The 22,329-nt window shown below is 52.3% G+C and overlaps 9 protein-coding genes across 13 annotated transcripts; 4 read left to right on the top strand and 5 right to left on the bottom strand.

Annotated features, from left to right (window-relative positions):
- The first annotated feature begins 94 nt into the window (after window positions 1–94).
- LOC117150919 (phospholipase A-2-activating protein) lies at window positions 95–2,851 on the top strand. Its single transcript, XM_033318078.1, has 4 exons — window positions 95–378; window positions 445–1,311; window positions 1,368–1,997; window positions 2,055–2,851. Exons 1-4 carry the CDS (start codon window positions 221–223, stop codon window positions 2,764–2,766), a joined length of 2,367 nt encoding a protein of 788 aa, XP_033173969.1. The 5' UTR covers window positions 95–220; the 3' UTR covers window positions 2,767–2,851.
- LOC117150974 lies at window positions 2,793–3,552 on the bottom strand. The gene is made up of 2 exons (XM_033318161.1): window positions 3,089–3,552; window positions 2,793–3,028 (listed from the first exon to the last, which is right to left on the bottom strand). Exons 1-2 carry the CDS (start codon window positions 3,449–3,451, stop codon window positions 2,849–2,851), a joined length of 543 nt encoding a protein of 180 aa, XP_033174052.1. The 5' UTR covers window positions 3,452–3,552; the 3' UTR covers window positions 2,793–2,848.
- A 33-nt stretch (window positions 3,553–3,585) lies between these two features.
- On the bottom strand, window positions 3,586–5,581 carry LOC117150925 (integrator complex subunit 14). Its single transcript, XM_033318090.1, has 2 exons — window positions 4,944–5,581; window positions 3,586–4,885 (listed from the first exon to the last, which is right to left on the bottom strand). Exons 1-2 carry the CDS (start codon window positions 5,482–5,484, stop codon window positions 3,663–3,665), a joined length of 1,764 nt encoding a protein of 587 aa, XP_033173981.1. The 5' UTR covers window positions 5,485–5,581; the 3' UTR covers window positions 3,586–3,662.
- Window positions 5,582–6,146: 565 nt separating this feature from the next.
- On the top strand, window positions 6,147–9,817 carry LOC117145338. The gene is made up of 5 exons (XM_033310953.1): window positions 6,147–6,293; window positions 6,916–7,065; window positions 7,965–8,184; window positions 8,242–8,821; window positions 8,892–9,817. Exons 2-5 carry the CDS (start codon window positions 6,977–6,979, stop codon window positions 9,665–9,667), a joined length of 1,665 nt encoding a protein of 554 aa, XP_033166844.1. The 5' UTR covers window positions 6,147–6,293; window positions 6,916–6,976; the 3' UTR covers window positions 9,668–9,817.
- Window positions 9,818–9,895: 78 nt separating this feature from the next.
- Window positions 9,896–11,480, bottom strand: LOC117145346 (dehydrodolichyl diphosphate synthase complex subunit NUS1). 3 transcript variants are annotated; one of them, XM_033310973.1, is made up of 3 exons: window positions 11,319–11,480; window positions 10,662–11,262; window positions 9,896–10,357 (listed from the first exon to the last, which is right to left on the bottom strand). In XM_033310973.1, the coding sequence occupies exons 2-3, from the start codon at window positions 11,151–11,153 to the stop codon at window positions 10,013–10,015; spliced, it is 837 nt and encodes a 278-aa protein (XP_033166864.1). In that variant the 5' UTR covers window positions 11,154–11,262; window positions 11,319–11,480; the 3' UTR covers window positions 9,896–10,012. The 3 variants fall into 3 exon arrangements, with proteins under 3 accessions (XP_033166864.1, XP_033166873.1, XP_033166856.1); XM_033310982.1 differs by having other exon boundaries at window positions 11,347–11,480; XM_033310965.1 differs by having other exon boundaries at window positions 10,662–11,480.
- A 459-nt stretch (window positions 11,481–11,939) lies between these two features.
- On the top strand, window positions 11,940–18,405 carry LOC117135231 (adenylyl cyclase-associated protein 1). 3 transcript variants are annotated; one of them, XM_033295352.1, is made up of 5 exons: window positions 11,940–12,048; window positions 16,351–16,708; window positions 16,776–17,323; window positions 17,394–17,917; window positions 17,974–18,405. In XM_033295352.1, exons 2-5 carry the CDS (start codon window positions 16,590–16,592, stop codon window positions 18,055–18,057), a joined length of 1,275 nt encoding a protein of 424 aa, XP_033151243.1. In that variant the 5' UTR covers window positions 11,940–12,048; window positions 16,351–16,589; the 3' UTR covers window positions 18,058–18,405. The 3 variants fall into 3 exon arrangements, with proteins under 3 accessions (XP_033151243.1, XP_033151244.1, XP_033151241.1); XM_033295350.1 differs by lacking the exon at window positions 11,940–12,048 and adding an exon at window positions 13,565–14,319; XM_033295353.1 differs by lacking the exons at window positions 11,940–12,048; window positions 16,351–16,708; window positions 16,776–17,323; window positions 17,394–17,917; window positions 17,974–18,405 and adding exons at window positions 12,096–14,319; window positions 15,063–15,564; window positions 15,710–16,341.
- Window positions 18,406–19,309, bottom strand: LOC117135235 (vacuolar protein sorting-associated protein 29). Its single transcript, XM_033295357.1, has one exon. The coding sequence runs from the start codon at window positions 19,215–19,217 to the stop codon at window positions 18,669–18,671; it is 549 nt and encodes a 182-aa protein (XP_033151248.1). The 5' UTR covers window positions 19,218–19,309; the 3' UTR covers window positions 18,406–18,668.
- Window positions 19,310–19,364: 55 nt separating this feature from the next.
- LOC117135234 (general transcription factor IIH subunit 3) lies at window positions 19,365–20,641 on the top strand. The gene is made up of 5 exons (XM_033295356.1): window positions 19,365–19,464; window positions 19,522–19,702; window positions 19,755–19,950; window positions 20,013–20,431; window positions 20,496–20,641. The coding sequence occupies exons 1-5, from the start codon at window positions 19,434–19,436 to the stop codon at window positions 20,566–20,568; spliced, it is 900 nt and encodes a 299-aa protein (XP_033151247.1). The 5' UTR covers window positions 19,365–19,433; the 3' UTR covers window positions 20,569–20,641.
- Window positions 20,642–20,682: 41 nt separating this feature from the next.
- Window positions 20,683–22,262, bottom strand: LOC117135232 (5-methylcytosine rRNA methyltransferase NSUN4). The gene has a single exon (XM_033295354.1). The coding sequence runs from the start codon at window positions 22,215–22,217 to the stop codon at window positions 20,706–20,708; it is 1,512 nt and encodes a 503-aa protein (XP_033151245.1). The 5' UTR covers window positions 22,218–22,262; the 3' UTR covers window positions 20,683–20,705.
- Window positions 22,263–22,329: the final 67 nt, after the last annotated feature.

Genomic DNA, 22,329 nt, shown 5'->3' with positions numbered 1-22,329 from the left:
TCGAATACCCAACATATTTACTTCTTAATTAATAGATTAGACATTAGAATATTCAGAAACTATCGTCTATTGACCTCAAACCCATCGGATCGGTCCACCACTATCTGAGTGTGCGATTTTTTCGCACCGAATGGCAAAATCGCTGACAGCCGGCAAACAAAGTAACATTTCTTGACCGGAGCTGCTAAAACAGGATAACAGGAAGAGCAGGACAACAAGCATGGAGCCATCGTTGGACAACTACAAGCTGAGCTGCGAGCTCCTGGGCCACAGCATGGATGTGCGGGCGGTGGCGGTGGGACCTCCAACTCCGGAAGGTGGACAGACCATTCTGTCCGGTTCTCGGGACAAGAGCACCAAAGTCTGGAAGCCCCATGGGTGAGTTTTGGCTTTGTCTGGTCGCTATTAATTATAAACATACTAAACTGCATTCGATCCCCATAGGAACGAGTACGTGGAGAGCCTTACTCTGCAGGACCACAAGAACTTCATCTCGTACATCTGCTTCCTGGAGTCGGAGCAGTGGATCTGCACGTCCAGCAACGACGCCACCATCTGCATCTACAAGCATGACGGCTTTGTGCCCCTGTTGACCCTCAAGGGTCACGAGTCCACAGTGTGTGCTCTCTCGGCAGGATTGGAGCCACGGAGCCTCATCAGCGGCAGCTGGGACAAGACCGCTCGGGTGTGGACCATCAGCGAGGCGGGGGATGTGTCCTTTGTTGCTTTAGAGGGACACGAGGCGGCGGTTTGGGCGGTGGCCACCTTGAAGGAGCAGCGAAAGTATGTGACCGGTGGTGCGGATAAGAACATCTATTACTGGAACGCGAAGGGCGAGAAGCTGCGTCTGCTCAAGGGGCACACGGATTGCGTGAGGGGTGTCATGGGATTGGATGCGAACACTCTCCTCTCGTGCGGAAATGACGCTGTTCTCCGCTTCTGGAACGAGGATGGCGAGTGTGTGCGCGAGATGAACGGACACACCAACTACATCTACTCCATGGCTCACAATAAGGCTCTGGGCGACCAAGTGGTGGTCTCCTCCGGCGAGGACAGCACGTTGCGCATGTGGAATGTGATCACCGGCGAAGAGCTGGGAGCACCCATCATCCATCCCGGCATTTCAGTGTGGTCCGTAACGTGCCTAAATAACGGGGACATTGTCACCGGATGTAGCGATGGTGTGGTGAGGGTATTCAGCCACGTTCCTGCTCGCCAAGCAAGCGAAGCAGTCCTTAAAGCTTTCGACTTGGAAGTGGCAACCAGAAAGTCTCAGATTAACGAGGAGATTGGTGGCATCAAGAAAACTGAGTAAGCTACAAGTTAATCTCTGTTATAGGACTAAACATACGGTTATCCTTCTCCAGCCTTCCAGGTCCGGAGGCTCTTCTGTCGAATGGAACGCGCGAGGGTCAAACGAAGATGGTGCGCCATGCCGATGGTTCCGTGAAGTGCTACAGCTGGACACTGGGTAACTGGAACCTGGTTGGCGATGTAAGCGGCGCATCTGGAGGAACGCAGGCGAACTCCGGCAAGAAACTGCACGAGGGCAAGGAGTACGACTTTGTGTTCAGCGTGGACATCTCGGACACGGAGCCACCTATCAAGTTGCCCTACAACCGCAGCGAAGATCCGTGGCAGGCGGCCCAGACCTTCATCCATCGCCATAACCTCCCACAGGCCTACCTCGACCAGGTGGCCAACTTTATTATAAAGAACGCGGAAGGTGGGCCCGGGCTGATGGAGCAGGCGCCAACCGGCTATCAGGATCCATTTACTGGTGGCTCCCGCTATGTTCCTGGATCGAGCCACACCAATATGCGGAGCGGCGGCAATTTGGATCCCTTCACTGGAGCCTCGAGTTACTCCACAGCGAGTAGCAACGCTCAGTCGCAGGTGGATGTGAACTTTGTGCGGTCTGGAGACAAACACTTTCCCGTCAGCAACTACCGCACCTTCGACACCTGTGATGCCAAGAAGGTGCTAGAGAAAATGATGTGGGTTCAGTTATTTCGTCAGCTATTCCCCAACTAATCCCTACATCTCTTTGGCAGGGAGTTCAATGGCAAGCTAAGCCTACCTGATGGAAAAGTGGGAGAGGAAGTCTTGTTGGCCGTAATCAAACTAACCGATCAATCGCCTGAGCTCGATCTGACTTCCCTGGAAGCTCTGGCCATCCTGCTGAAGTGGCCAGCATCCATGCAGTTCCCCGTGCTGGACATCGTTCGCCTGGCCGTGCGGAATGAAGCCATCTTCAGTGTCCTGAACAACAGTCACAACTTCCTAGCGACCGTTATCCCTCAATTGAGCGGCTCGGGAGCCAACCAGCTCATGGCGGTGCGCTGCCTGGCCAACAGCATGAGCCACGCCACCGGTCGGCAACATGTGATGTCCCGTCTGGCGGAGATCATCGAACTCGTGGGAGCCATCAAGACGGGCAGTGCCAATCTGCAAATTGCCGTGGCCACCTTCTATTTGAACCTCACAATCTCCCAGACTCTGAACGCGGCGAAGTCGGAGGTGTGTCATATGGTCACCTCCGGTGTTGTGGAGCTGCTCAAGTGGACCATGGACTTGGAGGCGTGCTACCGATCCATGCAGGCCATCGGCAACCTGACCACCACTTCGTGCGGTCAGGAGACCATTGCGCAGGTGGTGTCCGTGGACTATGTGATGGACAAGCTGAGGAAACTCACCTCTACTCCGCAGGACAAGAACTTCAGCAAGGTGAATTCTGTGGGCCAGGCCCTGCTGGCTGTGTTCTAGGATCTCCGCCAACCAACTTCTTATGATCATTCTAAATTATACATATATTGGAGAACTTTTTTCTAAATATACAAAACAAACGCTATTCTTTCTTGGAATGCTGATGACTTTCGCGCGACGACGACGTTGAGGGTTCGGGTGGATGGTGTCGGTTGTTAATCCGGTCCAGCAGCTCATGCTTCCAATGCTCCTCGGGCACTCCCTTGGCCCATTCCGGCACTGTGATGTTGGGTAACGTTATCGTGGACATGGCTTTGAGTATCTGGAGTGTCGGGATGAAAATTGCTGGTATGTCTCGCAATTGTAAATTGGAATATCTTACCTGTTCCGTTCGTGTTTTATCCAGATCCATTTGGAGTTCCCTGGGTCTCGGCTCACTCCAGACTTGTCTCTCGATTTCAACGTCAGCGGGCTCAATGTCAGGCATGTTGGGGTCTCCGTGGGTGACTGGGGCAGTCATCAGGTCAACATCCTCGTCATTATCTGCGGACGGGGTCTCGTGCTCCCTGGAAATCTCCTCGGGATCCGCTGCATCGTTCTCATCATCCAAGGCGAGTGGTTGGTAGCCGTCGTAGGCATCCGAATCATCGTCCTCCTCGCTCTCCACTCCTCCCCTTGGATGGTCAACCGGTGGGGTGGGAAGTCCCTCTTGACCGGGATCTGAAGGCAATTCTGGACTTCCCATTGTTATTATTTTTACGAGATATATTGTTACTATATTATTTGGTCATCGATAACGATAACGCACAGCTGCCAGTGCTGTGAAGAGCAAACGGAAAGAGCCGAAATGTACCGTTACGCTTTCATTAAAACCCGAACTTTTAAACGATTTAAATTTTTACGAATATTTGTATTACAAAATAAACACAGTCTTAGAGTAAGGTCGTAATAAATGTTCAATACATGTATGAAGGAGCGGGAGCCGTGGCAGCCGTGCTGCCCGCATCCGATGCACCCACTTTCTGGAGCGGAACAATCGTGGACTTGATGTCTCTGTTCGAGGTCTTCCTCAGCTCCGTGGCGGCGTGCTGCAGCTGCAGGGTGCAGTCGTTGCTGGCTCCATTCAGGCTGAGATGGGCGCACTCCTTCTCCAGCAGCATGGCCAGAGCCTCGAGCAACTCGACGAATCCCAGCGCCAGGGCAGCGCGGCGGATCCGATTGAGCTCCTTGTAGAAGTGCTGCGTCTTGTCGGGCATCTTCTTGGCGTGTCGCAGTACCTTCTGGACGTCGGACTGCAGGCTGGCCTGTCGTATCCACACCACACTGCTCTGCGAATAGGATCTGCGGTCGGCACGCACCGGAAAACTGGCTGTCTCTCCGGGCGCCAAGTCCTCGGGGAAGCCCAGCGACTCCAGATCTCCCAGCCAGGGAATCACGTTCGTGCCGGGTGGAAGTATGTTCAACATCAGGTTCGACTTCTTCTTGCTGTCGGTGAATGCATATATGAATCCGTACCACTTGTCCCCCACTCGAACCAGAGCGGCCATGTTCTCCATTTTGAGGGCTCCATGAAGGAGGACGCACAAGTTTTCTTTTTGATGCTCTGTCTGGGGACCTGGTTTCAAGACAATGGTCACATCATCGTCGCCACTTTCCTCCGTGTCTTTCGAATCCTTGGCGTAAAACTCCTTGATATCGGCTTCCAGCTTCTCCAGCTCGTAGTTCGGATTGCTGGTATCCAGATTGAGTTTCGGTGGCTTGGCCGCTGCGCTCAGGTTTCCGGACCTCCGACTGCCGCCGCTCTTCTCCCGCTCCACTTTGGGCAGCACCCAGTGTCGACTCAGGGTGGCCGGTGATCCAATGTCTGAAAGGGCCAGGAAGCCACACACCTCAATCTTCTGGTCTGTGTGGCGAATGGTGGGTTCTCGGCCGAAGATGTGGGACTTTTGCTCATACGGAGCCGTCGGTGGCCAGAGCAGAACAGGTGCCTCCATGCGGAAGTAGCTGCCGCACTTCAGGGTCACCTCCGAACTCTTGTAGCTGGCCTCGCAGAGACGTTCAATTAGTTCGAAGACCGTAGTGCGGCCCAGTTCGCTTTTGTGGCTGGGGTTCGGGTTGGGATTGGGATTTCCCTCGACTGCATCGCTGCTCTTGGCGGGCTTTGTCATGAAGAGCTGGCCTGGAAACGTAGGGTCACCATTAGATACATGAATATCTTTGAATAGAGTGCAGCTCACCCTTCAGTGAGACCTTGTCCAGCAGCTGCTGGTACACCGCCAATCCCCTGGTAAAGTAGTAATCGCTGTGCAGGCCCAGACAGATGAAGTTCAGGTTGTAGTTGGCCAGAGTCTTCAGGAAGCCGAATTCCGGCTCCGACTCCTTTTCGGCGTAGGCCTCCAGGAAGCCCGTGATCGAGGTGTTGCCAAAGCCGAGGCCGCAGTCCGTAAAGACCACCACCTGCAGGATGTTCTGGTTGCCCCACGGCGACATGATGGACACCACCGCCTTGAGCATGCTCATCAGGCAGGCCTTGTCCACGGGCTCCACCTTCTTGACCGCCTGCCGCACCTGGTCGTAGTCCCGCGTGAAGTCCACCTTCAGTTCCGCCGTCGTCGAGTAGGAGAGCAGAGCAACGTGCTCCATTTTGCCGGCCGCCGTGAGATTGTCCAGCAGATGCTGGATGCCCTTGCTGGCCAGCGACTGGTAGGTGTGCTCATTTCTTCCCGGCACCGGGCGCAGCATCGATAGCGATGCATCCAGCGCTATTAAGGTGGGCATTTCGTAGCTTAATTAAATTTGTTCAACGCTTTATTTATGTTTTCTCCAATTTAGTGTTATTTATGCATCTTCTTCTTCTGCTCCAGCTGAAGTGCCATTCGCAGCGCAGCGAATAACGGTTTATTGTTTCGGGTGAATGCTTTATGTCCATGGCTTGGCGCCAAACCGAAATTCAAATATTTAAAGTGTGGAATTTACTATCTTGATAATATACAATCTTGATGATTATGAAAACGAATTACTTATTAATTGAGCTTATGTAACTTTCTTCTCCAAAAGTAAACAAAACGCCAAATAGACTTATTTACCCATTTTTGAATAAAATTTCCGGGAATCGCCCCCAGCGGAATTAGATTATATTGGGACAAATAAATAAGTAACTCAACCAATCGATTTGGGATGCTAGCTTTTAATTGGCTTTGATTTCGCCGTCCATATCATTTGTCTGCATTGCGCTCGATGATTTTGTATTAGAATAAATTGAATTTTGATTCGTCGGCACCCCGACTTGACTCCATGCGGGAACTCATCGCATCAACTCATCCACTCATCATCTCCCATTTTAATTGCTGAACGCATGAGCGACTGAGAGCGGAGAGAGAGGATCCACTATCGGGGAGGAGCACGGATCCACAGCTGCTCCGGAAAAGTCGGCTGGCCCAGCATCATTCCTCGTTCGCAACTCGAGCTGTTAGGACGTCCAGTTCGATTGGTGGAGCACCACCACCAAGTTTTCGACCCAAGTGATCCAAGTGTGTGTGAAGACAGAGGCTACTCTTCGAACTTGAACCATTCAATTTCCGCCAAGGGTGAGTTTTTCCGTATCTACCTGGTTCAATGTGCGATTAGTGAGCGAGGCCAGAACTTTTCGTGCACCCCTCTCAATTCGTCAACCTCTAACCCAATCCTTATCGCCGCGAATATGTTCAACCTACAGCAATCTCCGGGGAAATTGCGATGGCTACTGGTCGCTCTTATTGTAATTTCGATTTGCCCTCGCGAATTTCACTCGCTCATTTCTGACCCAATTTCCCGAATACTCCACTTCCTCCCTTCTTCCCGCGAGGAGGAGATTGCATCTGGCACATGCAGTGTCCAGCGGATAATTCGCGTCATTTGTTTATCGCCACAAGAACAATATCGCATCCACATATGTACACACACATATATATTTTTAGCGAGGTCCATCCGGACAAGGAACCAATCCGCTTTGTTCCACTGGCATTTCTTTATTGCTCGCCTGCACCGCCGCAAATATGGCACATAAATTAGCCTACATTTGTTTACCCCATTGTCGCTGGCGATAAACAGTCGCCGACGCAGCTCCAGAGGAAGTATCCGCATCCACTGGCGGCGAACGGAGGCGCCATCGCTACCCATCCTCAATCCCCCGTTTCTGTTCGATATCGATTTCGTTTTCGTTTTCCCCAGGTCACCAACACGCAGTGGACTCGCTACCAATTTAAGATCGCATCGACGCACCAAACCCACGATGTCCGGAGGAAGTCGCCCTCTCCAATTAGTGCTCCTGGCGTTAGTTGCCCTCGCCCAATGGCAACCCATCGCCGCTGGATTGGTCTCGTAAGTAGATTGCATCCATTTTCGGGGAAAAGCTCGAACAAGTAGATCTTTGGTCCAATGACATAGTGGAACCCTTCCCTTAAACCATTTAATACCAACACTCCTGGTATTCCATACACATTATTGATTGCCCAACTCCATCGGAAACTTCCATTAGCGTCGTAAAATCACTCAGATCTTCAGTTTCTAGACCCAATTGATCCAATGCCACTTCAAGTTCTGCGTTTGAATCTCTTGGAGGGGCGGTAATTGGGTGCTCAAACCATCTATGCCCATGGTGGATTCGAGGAACCACAACTGCAGCCCTCCGGTTTTATGGTCTTGACACATGTCACACATCGCGGAGTGGTTCTGGTTCCCGGGCCATCCCACAGCCGCTCATAATGCCCTCCACTGTGCCCAGACTTCAAACTAAGTGCAGTTGTCGGCGCCTGGGGCCGTCGCATGTGTGCATCATGGTTGTGGGACGTGGAGTATGGATGCAGCCCATGCACAGCCACTCCCACTCCCCAGTAGTGAGTGGTGACTTCAAAGGGAGCCAAGATGTTGGCGCTGCGCCTATTTGTTTGTTTATTTTGGGACTCTGGCTGGGAATGGGGGAGTGCTCCCAGAGCTCCCAGTGCTCGCCCATGCAAATGGGCATGTGTTCCGTGTTCCCCCTCCACGGCCACACATAGCCATGCCACATCCATCGGCATCAATGCAGTTCACACAAACAGCGTTTAGAGTGGAGGGCTCCTGACCCTGAGATCCCAGCCCTCAATATTTATAGACGCGCCATCATGGTGGTGGTCCCGCTGCCATCTGCCCTCCCCCACTCCGATGATTAATGGTCCGCAGCGAGGCTAAAATTAAGCCACTAACCCTAACCCCCTCCCCACCACCATTGCCCTTTGCAGCAACGAGGAGCTGCGCGGAACGATCCAGTCGCTGATCTACTCCTACAACCAGCTGGACAATAAGCTGGAGCGGCACGAGCATCGCGAGCGTGCGTTGGGCGAGCTGCTCAAGAAGGCGCTGCAGTCGCTCCAGAAGGGCCAGAAGAGCCTGGAGCCCATCAATGGGATCTTCGGGCGCCTGGACGAGCGGGTCAGCCAGATAGAGACCATGCTGATCACGGTAAGTCAGCCATAAGGGGGGATTAGATGTTATCATCCAAACTGATCCGATCCCCAGCAAGAGGAGAAGTACAACTCGCAGTCGGACCGCTTCAACCAGGCCACGGAGCACATGTTCAAATGGATGCGGGAGAACGACGAGTGCTTCAAGAGGCCGCCGGTCAGCGCCAACCTGATCGCTCCCCCAGCCGCGCCCGCCGCACCCGCCATTCCCAAGGAGTTCCTGGAGGATCAGAAGCGCCTCAACGCCAAGCTGCTCGAGGAGATCCAGAAGTTGTCGGCCAGCGTGGCCGCCCTCAAGGAAAGCAGCCAGAAGGCGGCTGACCAGACACAGAAGCGCCTCGAGGGTCTGCCCAAGGCACCGGAGCTGCTGTCCCAGATCGAGGCCAAGCTGCAGGAGCACGCGGCCAGCGTGACCACCGCCGCTCCTCCGAAGAACGCTGAGTTCGAGGCCCAACTCCTGGAGCGTCTCACCTCGCTGGGCGGCAAGGTGACCGCGCTGAGCGAGACTGTGCAGCGTCCAGCTGCTCCGCTTGACCTGAGCGAGAAGGATCGCGCCTACATCCAGGAACTGAACAACGATACCCTGAATGCGCTGGCGCAGCTGAAGAGCGAGTCCTCGGTGGTTCAGAAGTCAGGTGAGTGTAGAAGTTTTCGCAGCTGGGGGTCAATCCACATCCACTTCCTCTTTCCCTTTTATGCACACAGCTGCGACGGAGGCCACGGAGCGACTGCAGCAGGCGGAGGCCAACATCCAGGCGGACGTTCGCCAGCTGTCCGCGGACGTGGGCATCCTCAACAAGCACTTCGCCTCGACGAACGAGAGCAATGCCAAGCTGAACGAGGGCCTGGAGGCGCTCGGCAAGTTCAACAACATCATGATGACCAACTCGGAGGTCGTGCTGGACACGCAGCGCAAGGTGGACTTCGGCACACTGAACGTGGTGCAGCGGGTGGGCAAGCTGCTGGCGGAGGAAATGGCCACGCTGAGCGGGCTGCTGAAGGAGCGCTTCTCGTCGCTGGACGGCGCGGTGGTCAGCATCCAGCAGGAGGCGAACAAGAACATCAGCGGACTGCTGGAAACGGAGCTGAACCAGGTGTGGCACCGCATCGAGATCATGGCCGGCGAGATCAGCCAGAGCCGGCTGATGCTCGGAGAGATCCAGTCCGCTTCCGATGGCTACAACAACAGCACTCTCATCACCATGATGGGTCTCGGCAGCCGCGTGGAGGAGACCAAGAAGCACATGATCGACATGGACGAGAACCTCAACTATCTGCTGGGCAAGCTGTCGCTCATGTCCACCGAGTTCGCCAGCATCAAGAAGGGCCTGGCCGACTCCCTCGAGGATCTGCGCAACTCCTTCCACGGCCTCCACGAGCGGATGCCCACGGGTCCCGGCCCGCACAACATCGACAAGAACACGTATCTGACCGACGTCAATCTCCTGTCCAAGCGCCACGCTGAGGCCGGCCAGGAGTAGAGCTGCGGAGCGTCGGAGATGGAACTTGAACGGAAAGCAATACAATACTTCTAACCATAGCGCTTAAGTCTGCCCACTTACATATACTCATCTAGTTGCGCCTTGCAAAACGTCTCTCAATAAAGATCGAATATTATGTACAAGATACGAGCTGCTGCGTTGCTCCGCCATTGGATATTAGATCCGATTCGAAACGCACGATCCTGTCCAGCAAAAGACACTTTCATGTGAACAATACACTCTCTTTACTCTTACGAACTAAAAGGAATTCCTGGCGATAATTTACATAATGTTAAGGTAACTAGTTAATATAAGGGTGTCGCTTCCCGAACGCGAACGATGTGCCTACGTGCCCCACCGCTGCTCGCACCGCGAGTACTTGCACAGGATGCTGGCGAACGCCTCCACGTCGAAGTGGCGTCCGCTGGGGTGCGTGTGGAACTCGGTGAAGCGCGCGTGCCAGGGAAGCAGGCCGTAGGTGCACGTCTGCCGGGCGAACACGATGCCCAGCTCCGGCTCCGGGGCCTCGAACCCGAGTCGCTTGCTCAGCATGTCGCTGATCTGCTCCGTCAGCGCTTCGCGCTTCTGCTTAAGTAAACTCTGCACCAAGTCCGTCTCCCTGCCTTCGTACAACTCGCGGCAGACGTCGGCGATCAGGGCATGGCCGTCGGAGGCGCTGATTTGATGGAGCTGAAAGACGCGGAAGCCGAAAAGTCAATTAAAAACTGATAAGGCAACGACTAATTCCGGGAATCGATTACGTTGCTATACCCTTACAAAGGTTTTAATGGATACAAAGTTGAAACTGGTTCTCAGCACGAAGAATGTGTATTTTAAACAAATGTTTGGCTTGTGAAATAATCATGTGAATGATGATTACTTCTATCATTCAGCAAATTAAACAAAAAGTTTAGTGCAGACCACTTGTAAGGGAATTTCCGACATCGTTCTAAAGTCCATTACTAATCACGGCTTATCAGACGACGCCACTCACCTGCAGTTGAGGGGAATGTGAACCGTTCACATAACCATTTGTCTTTTGTCCGTTTTTGGGCTGGTTCTCCAGTTTGCTGGGACTGGCTACGGGTGGCCACTTTAAGCAGCTGCCCGTGTCCGCGCTGGTGGACCGACAGAGATCGGCCATGTCCACGTAGCCCCTGCCTTTCGCCCGCCTGTCGTACAGGCTGACGTGTTTGATGCCCACGTCCAGGGCAAAGTCGAAGATCCTGCTGAGGAGCACCGCATCCACGCCGGCATCCCCGGGGGAGATAACCAGGACCAGATGCTGCGGCGTCTTGGTCAACTGGGAGCGGCAGTCGGCGAGCACGCGCCGCTCGTGCGCCTCACGTGCCGCTCTGCTGCGCCAAAGGTCATATGACCGGACGACCAGTGCATTGAGGCGCTCTCGGAGCCGCCACATCAGTTCGTAGCCGCCGACCAGAAGCAGCAGGATCCTGCCCAGCAGCAGGCACAGCACCTCGATCATGTTGCGCAGGTCAGGGGCGGTTTCTCGTCCAGCGGTTGTCTATTCTGCCAGGAATCCGCTCCTGTTGCTTCTTCGGTTTCCCGTCGCAGTGTACACAAGCGGACATAACCTGCAAACGGGTGGCGGACCTGGGATTAGGGCTTTCCAGAGGTGCCGGCTGCCTACCCACGCTCATCCAGGGTCACTTCGCTACCTGTTCAGTCACTTGGGACGCGGGTGCATCTTGTTATCCGAGCGTAATCAAGTTTTAAGCGATGCGCTTCGCAAGAATATGAAAATACGTGTTCCTCAGTGTGACCAGGCGCCGGATTCCGCCAAATATCAAGGGGCCACTTGCAAATTCTGGAGCAACTTTATTATTAAAAACGAACTTAAAAAATAAAACACGCGCCTTGATTATTTAATGAATATGGTTGACTTAGTAAGAAGGGAATAACATTCTATTGGATTAAACACACAATATAAACGATTCAAAAAAAAAAGTTTGCAGAACGAGAAATAGCGTCAATTTCTTAAGATGAATTCTAATAGAAATGTACCGTGTACAATCAAAATATAGTTTGTTGACATGTTTGTCGAAAAGTGTTTAATGCATTGCAAATAATTATAGAATTAGCTTATAAGATTAGTTATTGCTCTTATATTATATTTTATGCATAAAAACCCAACCTTTTCTTAAGTCTAAAATTTGTTGTTTCATATACTTTTAGTATTCTTGCCACACACATAAGGGTTAAATCGTTTGACTATTTCCACGAATGTACGCCTGGTCCCACCAAAGGCCACGCCAAGTTATTATTTTCGCCATTTCGCCGGTGTTCGCTACTCAGCTTCTCGTCAGTTCTAATTGGAATACAACTGCAGATCCTTGCAAATTCATCAGCAACAAAAGAAGGTGAGTAACGCCTGATTTTTGCTTAAAGCGTTCATTTAAGCGGGGCTTTGCTATTTTTCGCAATTTCTTTTCTCCCATTCGCCGGCTGAAAGTGTCTGCGGAATTAACGGTTATCGGGGAGGGGTGGGTGGTGCTGTCACGAATTTGAGCGTGTGTGTGTGATGCAGGCTGTGGGTGTTTGTACACACACAACAACAACAACTGCGAAGAGAGCCAAAAAGACAAGAGACAGCTGTGTGATGGCTATTTTTGTGTGATTCATGTTGTTTGTAAAATTAAATCTACTTGGTGTATTTTTAACGATGATTTCATATCCGATTCCATGGCATAAAAACACAACTAATTCATTGCCTGCCAGCAAGTGTATGCAAATTAACCCTTAGCAGCTGCCATTGCGATTGTTAACCCCCGATAAGAAAAAGTAACTACTCAGCTGTTGTGGCCATTTTTTGTTTTTGTTTCGCTGACTCACAGACACATAGTTGATATATGCATGCATGTATGTATGTAGTTTACGCAAGAGCAAACACGTTTGCTTGTGTTCGTGCGCGAATGAGTCAAAAAGTTGGCCAAAACGCTTTTATCAGCGAATCGCGATTGAAAATCGGCAGAGATTACCACTCACTCGATTTCGGTGGAAGAAAATAACACCTCGCCTTATAAGGTGGGCGATTTTCCTTCCACCATTACGGACCCCCCTCCCCCCTGGTAATTCGAGCTCACACACACTCTCGCGGCGGGAATAACGGTTCCTCAGCTGCAGACATTTAATCTTCTTGGTTTCTAGTTTTTTCCCATTTCTTCTTTGCTTTCTGCACGCAACAAACGCATCTGCCGCAGAAAACGCATCAAGACTGCAAGGAGAACTAGTATCGCCAGGCGAAAGTTGAATCTCGGCTTACTTCCCCTCCCTCCAATCCACCGGCTACTGATGCATTTCCCACTCTAATTGCCAGCCATTTGTTTTAAGCTACTTAAAGACAAAAACAACGTCGCCGGTGCAATAAACCCATTGCACTAAGGCCAAAACAAAAACTGGAAGTTTGAGCTATGTCGACGTCTTTATACCCTTCTGCTTTACAAATAACTCAACTCTTATATAGCCGGCCAAGATATGATCATTGCGTCTCTCTATTATTAAGCTTTCAAAGCTATGTTCATGCTCCAAATGGAAACATAGTTTCATTCTCGATCATTCCTGGAAACTTTCCAAATAGTAAAGATAACTTGGGGTTGTCAAAACTAATTGATAGGCAAACCCTGCCATGCCTTACATGATAAAACTATGGGATCGGCGTGGTGTTCCTTCACTTAAGTCGCGCCACCCGTGGCAAGGAGGGTATCACGAAATCACAGTGGTGTCTGCGCAACTCTCTCGGAGAGTTTTCCATTTTCCGCCTGGACCGTAAGCTTTCTCTGCTGCAAAAGTGCAAGACATCGCCGGAGCTGGCACAAAATCCTGCATGCCAGGCCAAAAGCGGTTATTAATGAAACAGATTTCATTGCCAGTCGGTGGCTGGCCCCAAATGGTCAAAAGCAGAGCGGAGTAGCCCAACAAGGCGGCGAAACTCAACAGTTAACAGCGGAGCTCTCCTAACAGAGTCCTGTTGAGTCCTTCGAGTTCGAGTTCGAAATCCAATCGAATCCGAGTGTGTGGGCGTGCGCTTCGTTTAGGGTGTGTTCTGTTCTCCGTGTGTAATCGCATTTGTGTGTCATTTGGTTCCGTGCTTGGTCGGCAGTCACTTGACCCAGTTGGAGGCGCGGACAACTCGGAGGACCTTTTTAATGTGCCAATACATTCGGGCCACACACTGGATATATGTACACAGTGAGCAAGGAGTGGCCACGTCCTTTGGAAACCCGTTGAGTGTCTTGTATGGCTGCTGCTGTTGCTGCTTCTACTGATTCGACTTGGCTTGGTGTGCCGTCAGTGTTGTGACCGCCGCTTGAGCTTCACGGGCATCCGCAGTCCAGCCACGGAACTTACATAATGTGCTTGATTCGTATCTAGAGTGTTGAGCACCGGAAAAGCCCAGCCAAGCGACTGCAAAATGTTCTCCTGCTGCCGATCGAACCCCAAGGCGGGCAAGAAGGAGAGAGAAAAACGGAGTGCGGAGGAGGAGAACGGAGGACAGGCCACCGAAAAGGAGGAACCCCAGCTGAACGGCAAGCCAGGAACTCCGAAGGAGGAGCCAGAGCCTGTGAAACCAGAAAAGGAGCCCTTGGAAGCGCATAATCCCGAGGATGAGCCCAGCACCCAGCCAAACACTGGTACTGACGCAACCCTAAGTATTTACCCACCACCCCATCTATTCGCGTTCTCCGGCCTTCGAGCTCAACAGCTGTCTCGGCTTTTGTCTGCTCTCCGGAACGAAGAGCCGTATCCGGCCGGCTCTCACTCACTGCACTGCCACTGCAGCTGACCACCACTTCTGATTCCTTTCATTTCAAACCAGGCACTCCGGCTGCCTGGAGTGTCCTTTTCTGTTTACTTTTGAGTTGTCTTCCCTGTGCTTTCTCTTCGGTTTATTTTTGTGAATTTTATACCTAAGAATATCAAGGAATTGCGCCGATTCTCAGTTGATTAATGAGGAATAGCTAATGACATTGCATACATGTTTTTGTTGAGCACTTAGATCGTGCTCATCCGTCAAAGTGAACGTATAGTATATAGTAGTGACTTAAAGCTTACGTGACGAATATAGAAACTAAAATGAAGGTCAATCTTCTACCGTTTTAGGAAATATTTAGAAAGAAAATGCAACTTTTTATAGATTCTATAATCAAAGGTGAGCAGTAAAAACTAACTACTCAATCTATCAGTGACCATGACATCATGGAAAACCATGGTAAATGCTGCCTTTTAAATGCGATAAATGAACATAATGAACCCAGGAAGCCAGGTGAACAGAGAGTGAAGTGAAGTAATCAACTTAAGTATCGGCGCTTTCCTTGATGACCGTCTCTGTAATTCGTCGCTTCATGTAGAGTAATCTTAAGCAACACTTCCACAGCCCAACCAACTCAGGCTGAAGCGGCTAGCAAAGCACCACCAGCAAATCCAGCACCAGCACCCAAAGAACCGGAGCCACTGGCCCGCTCCACGCACTCTTCCACATCCACGGCACCACCTGCCTCGATGACCAGCGGCGACGCGGAGGAGGCGGACGAAGTGGTGGTGGTGGCGACGGTGACGCCGACCACACCGCCTCCGCAGCCGCCGCCCACCAAGAGCTGCCTGTCCAGGCACAACTCCACGCATCAGTCGATCAAGAAGAAGGTGAACATCAGCAACCGGGCGGAGATCATCGAGCCGGATCCACTGCCACTGCTCCTGCTGGCCAGCCAGAATCAGGGCTCCCTGCTGGACGACGACGAGGTGTTCTCCGACTCCCTGCCGCCACCGAAGCGGGAGAGCATGTGTGCACCCTACATCGAGGGGGATGTCGTCTCGGAAACACTCTTCTTTGCCCACGGATTGCCCTCGTGGTTCGACGACGAGCGCCTGAACGACATGTATGCTTAGCCAAGATCCTGTTCTGGTTTCACGCCCCAGATATCCATCTAGTTAAGCTGAAACCAGAACAGGTCGACCCTTGCATTCCCAGCCCCGCTTTGAATTGCTAGTACATCGTCTCCTCTGACCTCGTTCCATGTCCAGCGGCTGCATCGAGCCCCCGGTCACGCCGGTGGGACGCGACGAGCTGGAGCTGAAGCGCCAGCGTCTCTACACGGAGCTCCTGCGGGCCGCCCATGCGGCTGTGGAGCATAGCGTGGCCGTGCGGGGTATGCAAGCTTCGATAGAGTCCGATTCTTTTGTTTCTTTTTTCGATCTCAGCAGTAATTTAAGCGGATGCTTGACTTTCGAAGGAGTTTTGAGAGTCTAGCGATTCACTTAACTTCCCGATGGCCAATAGGTTCGCAAGTCAAGTGTTTCCGTTTAAAGGTTCAACTTAGTTCTTCTCTCTTTTGATTTTTCGTTGTCTTGTGCCGTTTTTGCATGTGGTTTATTACTTTCACTCGTTGGGATTAGCTCTTTTTGCATATTGAACGTTAAAAGTATTAAGCGCACCAGTTCATCATCATCCACAAGCTCGTGATGAGGTATTCCTCTCGAGACACCTTAGTTTATATCGCCTTTTTGTCAGATATTGTGAGTGCACGATTCACGGGGTTTATCACGCTGAAGCATCATCTCACTCAAGTTACTTTCTTTATAAACTCAGTGTTATTTGAATAATTGGAGATAATTGCCAAACGAACTAACCATTTGCCGTTCTCCTCCGCGTCATTCTGGTTCAGATAACGAGCCGGAAGCCAAGCCCTCGGCCGCCGTCGACCACTTGGAGAGCATTTGCGAGCGACTGGAGACCCTCGTCGACCGATTGGAACGGACTCTAACAGCGCCACAGCCGATAGAACTGCCCACGCCCACACTCCCGCCCCCGCCAGCCGAAGAAGAAGCAGAGGTTGAGGAAGCTCTTCCAGTTTTTGAAAAAGCAGAGACACCACCTCCACCCCCCTCGCCGCCCAGCAGCAACATGAGTGTCGCCGGATTCGAGGACATTGTGGCGGGTCCGCTGAGCCAATACCTAACCCTCTCCGCCAAAATTGGCGGCGATGTGGCGCAGCATGCGGAGCTCGTGAGGAGCGCCTTTGGGTGAGTCAGTCTGGATGAGTCATCTATGGGTAAAGAGTAATAATGCCATCGTTGAATTCCGCAACAGCTCCCAACTGCAGTACGTGACGCTGGCCACCCAGATTGCCCAGCCGGCGCAGCCCAAGCAGGCGGAGCTCCTGAAGCCGACCTCGACGCAGATCAGCGCCATCCAGGACTTCCGCGAGAAGCACCGCTCCTCGCCCTTCTTCAACCACCTGTCGGCCATCAGCGAAAGCATTCCCGCCTTGGGCTGGGTGTGCGTGGAGAAGACCCCGGGTCCCTATGTCAAGGAGATGAACGACGCCGGCCAGTTCTACACGAACCGCGTGCTCAAGGAGTGGAAGGAGAAGGATGTCACGCATGTGGAGTGGGCCCGCGCCTGGGTGCAGACGCTCACCGAACTGCAGGCCTACATCCGGCAGTACCACACCACGGGCTTGGTGTGGTCCGGCAAGGGAGCGGCCCCCGCCGGAGGTGCCCCGCCACCACCGCCACCCGGTGGTCTGCCCCCACCGCCACCCATGCTGGATCTGAGTGCCCTCAAGCTGGACAGCGCCGGGGATGATCGCAGCGCCCTCTTCGCCCAGATCAACCAGGGTGCCGACATCACCAAGGGTGAGCAGCCACCGAAAATATGGTTTAGTGCTCCTATAGTAAGAACATGTATGTTTCGATGAACCCACAGGCTTGAAGAAGGTCACTGGCGACATGCAGACCCACAAAAATCCATCTCTGCGCACTGGACCGGCTCCGTTCAAATCGCCAGCCCAGTCGGGCGGCAGCAAGGCCGTTGCTGCTCCACCTGCTGCGCAAGCCAAGGCGCCCGTTTTCGAGCGCGACGGAAAGAAGTGGATCATCGAGTACCAGAAGAACAACACCGGGCTGCTGGTGGAGAACGCCGAGATGAACAACGTGGTGTATGTGTTCAGGTGCGAGGGATCCACTCTGACCGTCAAGGGCAAGGTGAACAACATCGTCTTCGACTCCTGCAAGAAGTGCTCCCTGCTGTTCGACTCCGTGGTGGCCTCCGTGGAGTTCGTCAACTGCCAGAGCGTGCAGATGCAGGTGCTCGGCTCGGTGCCGACGGTATCGATCGACAAGACCGACGGCTGCCAGATGTATCTGTCCAAAGACTCGCTGGGCGTGGAGATCGTCAACTCCAAGTCCTCGGAGATGAACATCCTGTTGCCCGACGACAGCGGCGATTATGTGAGTTCAAAAATTTTTCTCTTGTCTTCAGTCGTTTATATTTTTGTGATTTCCAGACCGAGTTGGCTTTACCGGAGCAGTATAAGACCACGATTGCCGGCAAGACCCTGAAGACTGTGTGCGTGGACAGCCTCGGCTAAGGCGGTTCCCCTCCTCGGGAATCCAGTTCGTTGCTTTTCCAACTGTCGTCAGCAGCAATCATAATTGTATTTAATCTAAGTGCAGTTTTCGTAATTCAGAGATTTTTAGATCAAACTTTTCGTATTGATGATGTTGCCAAACAAACATTGCTGTCCTGGCTCGTGGAAAGTATTTATATAATTTATTTCGATGGAAAAGCGATGGCCACAAACCGAACCCAATGTATTTATATCGAGAATGTGTGTTGAAATGAGAAACTCCGCACTTTTAAGCAGACTCTTTACTCGATCATCAGATGTAACTCCTTTTTATATTCTATTTAATAAAATTTAAACTTTTTTATCAGATTATTGTGGGAGTAACCCAATTTCGGGGGTGTTTTTCTTACTTTGTATTCGTTTATTATTGCATTAAATCTAAAACTCCACTTTCGTCCGTTCGTACTTTTATTCTCTATTTAAACAAGGTGCTAGCATTTTTTATCAGATAAAAAAATGAGAACTTGATTTATTGCTACGTACATTTACAATTTCTTTAATGAAGCCGAGCTCAGAATGCGTGGGTCAGGGATTGGATTGGAGGGGAATGGCTGGTGGCTAATACTAGGACCCTAGATCTTCTTGTACTCGATGCGCTCCACTTTGACCTCGTCGCCGATCAGCTGGTACACGTACGTGACCACCGTGGTGCTCTGGATGTCCATCAGCACGAACGAGGGCACCACATTGGTGTCCAGTGGGTTGAAGGCGCCCGTGGCCGAGCCCGGATTGATGTAGAACTTGTTGCCGTGCTCGTAGGCCTCGAACTTGTACGTGTGCCCCGTGATCAGGATGTCCACGTCCAGTTGCCGCTGGATGAGGGCCAGCGCCTCGGGGTCTCCGCGGGGAACCACCTGGTGGCCGTGGCACAGGCCGATCCGGAACTGGCCCACCGTGACCACCTTCTGCTCCGGATACGTCAGGTTCTCGTCGAAGTCGCCGCGCACTATGTGCACATCATTGGCCAGGGACTTCAGGTAGTCGTACGACTCCTTGGTGCAGATGTTTCCGGTGGCCAGGATGTGATGGATGCGGCCCGGCACCAGCAGCTTCTTGAACTTGGCCGGCAGGCTGCTGCACCGGTGCGGAATGTGCAGGTCGCCGAGTACCAGAACGAGCATCGTGTCCTTTGTGGAGCTTTGTTGTGATTCGCAAAAAAAATTGTGAAACGCCCAGCGAATCAAACGATAGGTGGCTGCGATAACGATAGCAGCTTGATCGAAGGCGGCTGGTGGTGAGACCGATTTGTGTTCAATAAACAAAACGTAAGTTTATTGTGCTACCCTACTGCAAACATCGATTGGTGCGCATCTCTAGCGATAACATTGCCGGCGAAAATGGAAGCGGATCAATCAGCGAGCAAGGAAGGTATTTGTTTTAAGCTAGAATCGAATGAAAACAATGCTTTATGAACGCAATTTGCAGCCGAATCATGCATCGACCTCTTGGTAATCGTGCTGGACACGAACCCCTCCCAGCACTTCGTGCGCCAGAACCCACAGAACCTCACGCAAATCCTGGAGGCGGTGATTGCCTTCGGGAATGCTCACCTGATGCAGAAGGCCCAGAACAAACTGGCTGTGGTATCCTGCTCCCACCATGCCACGTGAGTAGACGCTGCCACACATGAGCACCAGCTAATGGCTCTTCCATTACAGAAACTTCCTGTATCCGCTGCCCAGAAGACAAGTGGAGCTGCGCCAAATGGATGGGCAGTACGAGGCGTTTAATCTGGTAGAGAAGACGGTAAAACAGCAGCTGGGCAGCATCCTGATGAACGCACCACGGCTCAGTGCTCCTTGTGAGAGTCTCCTGGCCGGCAGCATGTCCATGGCGCTGTGCTACATATCAAGGGTAAAGAATAGCTAGGAATAACCTTGGGGAAACCAAATCTAAAACGAAATACTCCCGTACAGCTCCAGAGGAATCTGGCTCCTGGCGTCAAGATGCATTCCCGCATCCTGGTCCTCACCGGCAGCAACGAGTGTGCCTCGCAGTACATGACGTTCATGAACGTCTTCTTCACCGCCCAGAAACTGGGCATTACGATCGATACCTGCGCCCTGGACAAGACCCTCAGTCTGCTCCAGCAAGGCTGTGACATTACCTCCGGACAGTTCCTCAAGGTCACCCAGCTGGACGGCCTGCTGCAGTACCTCCTGTGGGTCTTCCTGCCCGCCCCGCAGATCCGTCACAAGCTGGTCCTGCCGCCACCGCCCAAGGTGGACTACCGCGCCTCCTGCTTCTGCCATCGTGAGCTCATTGACATTGGCTACGTCTGCTCGGTTTGCCTCTCGGTCTTCTGCAAATACAGTCCCATATGCACCACTTGCCAGTGAGTATAATTTAAACTTCAACTAACTAGAACTATACTTAATTACCTTTATTATACTTTGCAGCACCATTTTCAAGAATCCCGGCCCTCTGCCCATCAAGGGTAAAAAGAAAAAGAAGACCGACAAGCAAATGTAATTCCAGCAGTAGGAAATACTGGTTACCAAAGGAAGCAGTATGTTAAATATAAAGGTACCTTTTTAGTTTACAACTCTAATGATTTATTGGGGCAACAGGAATATAGTCTCGTTAATCAGACGAGAACTTTCATTTCATCACTCATTTCTGGTTATTTTACTAAAGTACATGGGTCCGAAGTTGGCCGGCAGGTAGGGCACCACCATTTGTCCGTACTTGAGTCCCTTTGGGTGCTCGAACTTGAAGACATCGCTGAAGAGCGCCGTGTGGCGACTCAGATCCTTGATGGTAGTTGTGATGCCGTACTCCGTGAAGACCTTTTGCAGCGCCATGTGGACGACACCATCGTTCTGGATGGGCGACAGCGAGCAGGTGGAGTATACCAGGCTGCCGCCCGGTCGCAGGAGCCGCAAGCAGTTGGCCAGGATGCCAGCCTGGAGCTCTGGTATCCGCAGGCGCTCCTTTACGCGCGTCGGCTTGAAGATATTGTTGTCCTGCTCGTTGAGCACATGGCGATCCGTGGTGCAGGGCACGTCGACCAGGATCTTGTCGAACTGCTCGTACTGGTCCAGATTGCGGGCATCGCTCTGGCTGAAGATGAGGCGCTTGCCCGCCCAGCGCTCCTTGTAGTCGAACAGGTACTCCTGCATCACCTTGCGCAGCTTGTTTAGGCGGGATTCTTGGATGTCGTTGCAGACCAGGTGGTCCAAGTGCAGCGTCTGCAGCATAAGCAGCGATTTGCCACCGGGAGAGGCACAGGCATCGAGCACGCGCTCGCCAGGCTTCACCTGCAGGAAGAGAGGCGGCAAAGTCGAGGCACCATCCATCATGAAGTGGGAGAGCACACCGGTCATGCACTTCTTGGGTCCCTGGAAGTCCGAGCAGTTGCCCATTTCATAGGTGTACAGGGACAGATGCTCGGGGTAGTGAAATGAAGCCTCCGGCTCAATGGCGAGCGGGAAGTCGGCGCTGGTTTGGTAGTACTTGTAGTGCTCCGACTCTGCCACCCAGTCCTCCATGCCCTTGATGCTGTGGGCAGGCATGTATTCGTACAGTCCGCCTGTGCCGAACTGGGGATCCACCAGCCGATGTTCGTCCAGCTTCACATCCTCCTCCAAAGCCTTCGTCAGGCTCTGCTTGAAGGGATTATTCACTTGCTCCGGCTGCTCTTCCTCTACGTTGTCAAACTTCAGTTCCAGCGGCAGTGGTGCGGATGAACCATCCTCTGGCGAGCTCGGGTATATGGAGGCCACCTCGCGCTCCTGCTGTTTCCGCAGCAGTGCATCCAGTTTGCCCTCGATTTCATGGCGGGATTTGCCTTGTTCCGGCACCGTCTCCGTGCTGTCATTGGCCCGATCCTGTGCCAGGTTGATCAGGGACTTCATGTTGATGGCTCCATCTGACTCCAGCATGCCGCACGTCTGCTCCGTGTCCCCGAAATTGTTGACCAGGGCGACGTACTTGTGCCTCGTGAGGAGCGCCGCCCGCATGTTCTTCCACCGGGTGCCGTAGACACTCCCGTAGAAATCATCGAAGTTCTCCAGCGCCCGGTCGCAGTTGTTCTTCTTGTTCTGCAGGACATTCCATCGCTTCTTGGCGCCGCTCTTCCACCTCCTGGACAGCAAGCAAACGCTCCGTACTTTCAGCATTTTCCGCAATCCGTTGAAACCGGCAAAGGCAAACTGATTACATGAAATCATATGTTTGTGCCGGAATATCGATAGCTGATTCTGTCTTTTGGCGCCTCAGGTTATCGGACTT

This window comes from Drosophila mauritiana, chromosome 2L, assembly GCF_004382145.1.
Source record: "Drosophila mauritiana strain mau12 chromosome 2L, ASM438214v1, whole genome shotgun sequence".
Classification (NCBI taxonomy): domain Eukaryota; kingdom Metazoa; phylum Arthropoda; class Insecta; order Diptera; family Drosophilidae; genus Drosophila; species Drosophila mauritiana.
This window is presented reverse-complemented; position numbering and strand designations above follow the sequence as displayed.

Excerpts from the sequence above, each read along its gene's own strand:
- LOC117150919 (XM_033318078.1), top strand. The coding sequence starts at position 221 with ATGGAGCCATCGTTGGACAACTACAAGCTGAGCTGCGAGCTCCTGGGC. Across the intron at positions 379-444 it reads AAAGTCTGGAAGCCCCATGG|GAACGAGTACGTGGAGAGCC; the intron begins GTGAGTTTTGGC and ends CGATCCCCATAG. Across the intron at positions 1,312-1,367 it reads GGTGGCATCAAGAAAACTGA|CCTTCCAGGTCCGGAGGCTC; the intron begins GTAAGCTACAAG and ends ATCCTTCTCCAG.
- LOC117150974 (XM_033318161.1), bottom strand. The coding sequence starts at position 3,451 with ATGGGAAGTCCAGAATTGCCTTCAGATCCCGGTCAAGAGGGACTTCCC. Across the intron at positions 3,029-3,088 it reads ATAAAACACGAACGGAACAG|ATACTCAAAGCCATGTCCAC; the intron begins GTAAGATATTCC and ends CCGACACTCCAG.
- LOC117150925 (XM_033318090.1), bottom strand. The coding sequence starts at position 5,484 with ATGCCCACCTTAATAGCGCTGGATGCATCGCTATCGATGCTGCGCCCG. Across the intron at positions 4,886-4,943 it reads GGACAAGGTCTCACTGAAGG|GCCAGCTCTTCATGACAAAG; the intron begins GTGAGCTGCACT and ends CTACGTTTCCAG.
- LOC117145338 (XM_033310953.1), top strand. The coding sequence starts at position 6,977 with ATGTCCGGAGGAAGTCGCCCTCTCCAATTAGTGCTCCTGGCGTTAGTT. Across the intron at positions 7,066-7,964 it reads ATCGCCGCTGGATTGGTCTC|CAACGAGGAGCTGCGCGGAA; the intron begins GTAAGTAGATTG and ends TGCCCTTTGCAG. Across the intron at positions 8,822-8,891 it reads CTCGGTGGTTCAGAAGTCAG|CTGCGACGGAGGCCACGGAG; the intron begins GTGAGTGTAGAA and ends TTATGCACACAG.
- LOC117145346 (XM_033310965.1), bottom strand. The coding sequence starts at position 11,153 with ATGATCGAGGTGCTGTGCCTGCTGCTGGGCAGGATCCTGCTGCTTCTG. Across the intron at positions 10,358-10,661 it reads CACATTCCCCTCAACTGCAG|CTCCATCAAATCAGCGCCTC; the intron begins GTGAGTGGCGTC and ends CGCGTCTTTCAG.
- LOC117135231 (XM_033295350.1), top strand. The coding sequence starts at position 14,100 with ATGTTCTCCTGCTGCCGATCGAACCCCAAGGCGGGCAAGAAGGAGAGA. Across the intron at positions 14,320-16,350 it reads CAGCACCCAGCCAAACACTG|ATAACGAGCCGGAAGCCAAG; the intron begins GTACTGACGCAA and ends ATTCTGGTTCAG. Across the intron at positions 16,709-16,775 it reads CTCGTGAGGAGCGCCTTTGG|CTCCCAACTGCAGTACGTGA; the intron begins GTGAGTCAGTCT and ends ATTCCGCAACAG.
- LOC117135235 (XM_033295357.1), bottom strand. The coding sequence starts at position 19,217 with ATGCTCGTTCTGGTACTCGGCGACCTGCACATTCCGCACCGGTGCAGC.
- LOC117135234 (XM_033295356.1), top strand. The coding sequence starts at position 19,434 with ATGGAAGCGGATCAATCAGCGAGCAAGGAAG. Across the intron at positions 19,465-19,521 it reads TCAATCAGCGAGCAAGGAAG|CCGAATCATGCATCGACCTC; the intron begins GTATTTGTTTTA and ends CGCAATTTGCAG. Across the intron at positions 19,951-20,012 it reads CGCTGTGCTACATATCAAGG|CTCCAGAGGAATCTGGCTCC; the intron begins GTAAAGAATAGC and ends ACTCCCGTACAG.
- LOC117135232 (XM_033295354.1), bottom strand. The coding sequence starts at position 22,217 with ATGCTGAAAGTACGGAGCGTTTGCTTGCTGTCCAGGAGGTGGAAGAGC.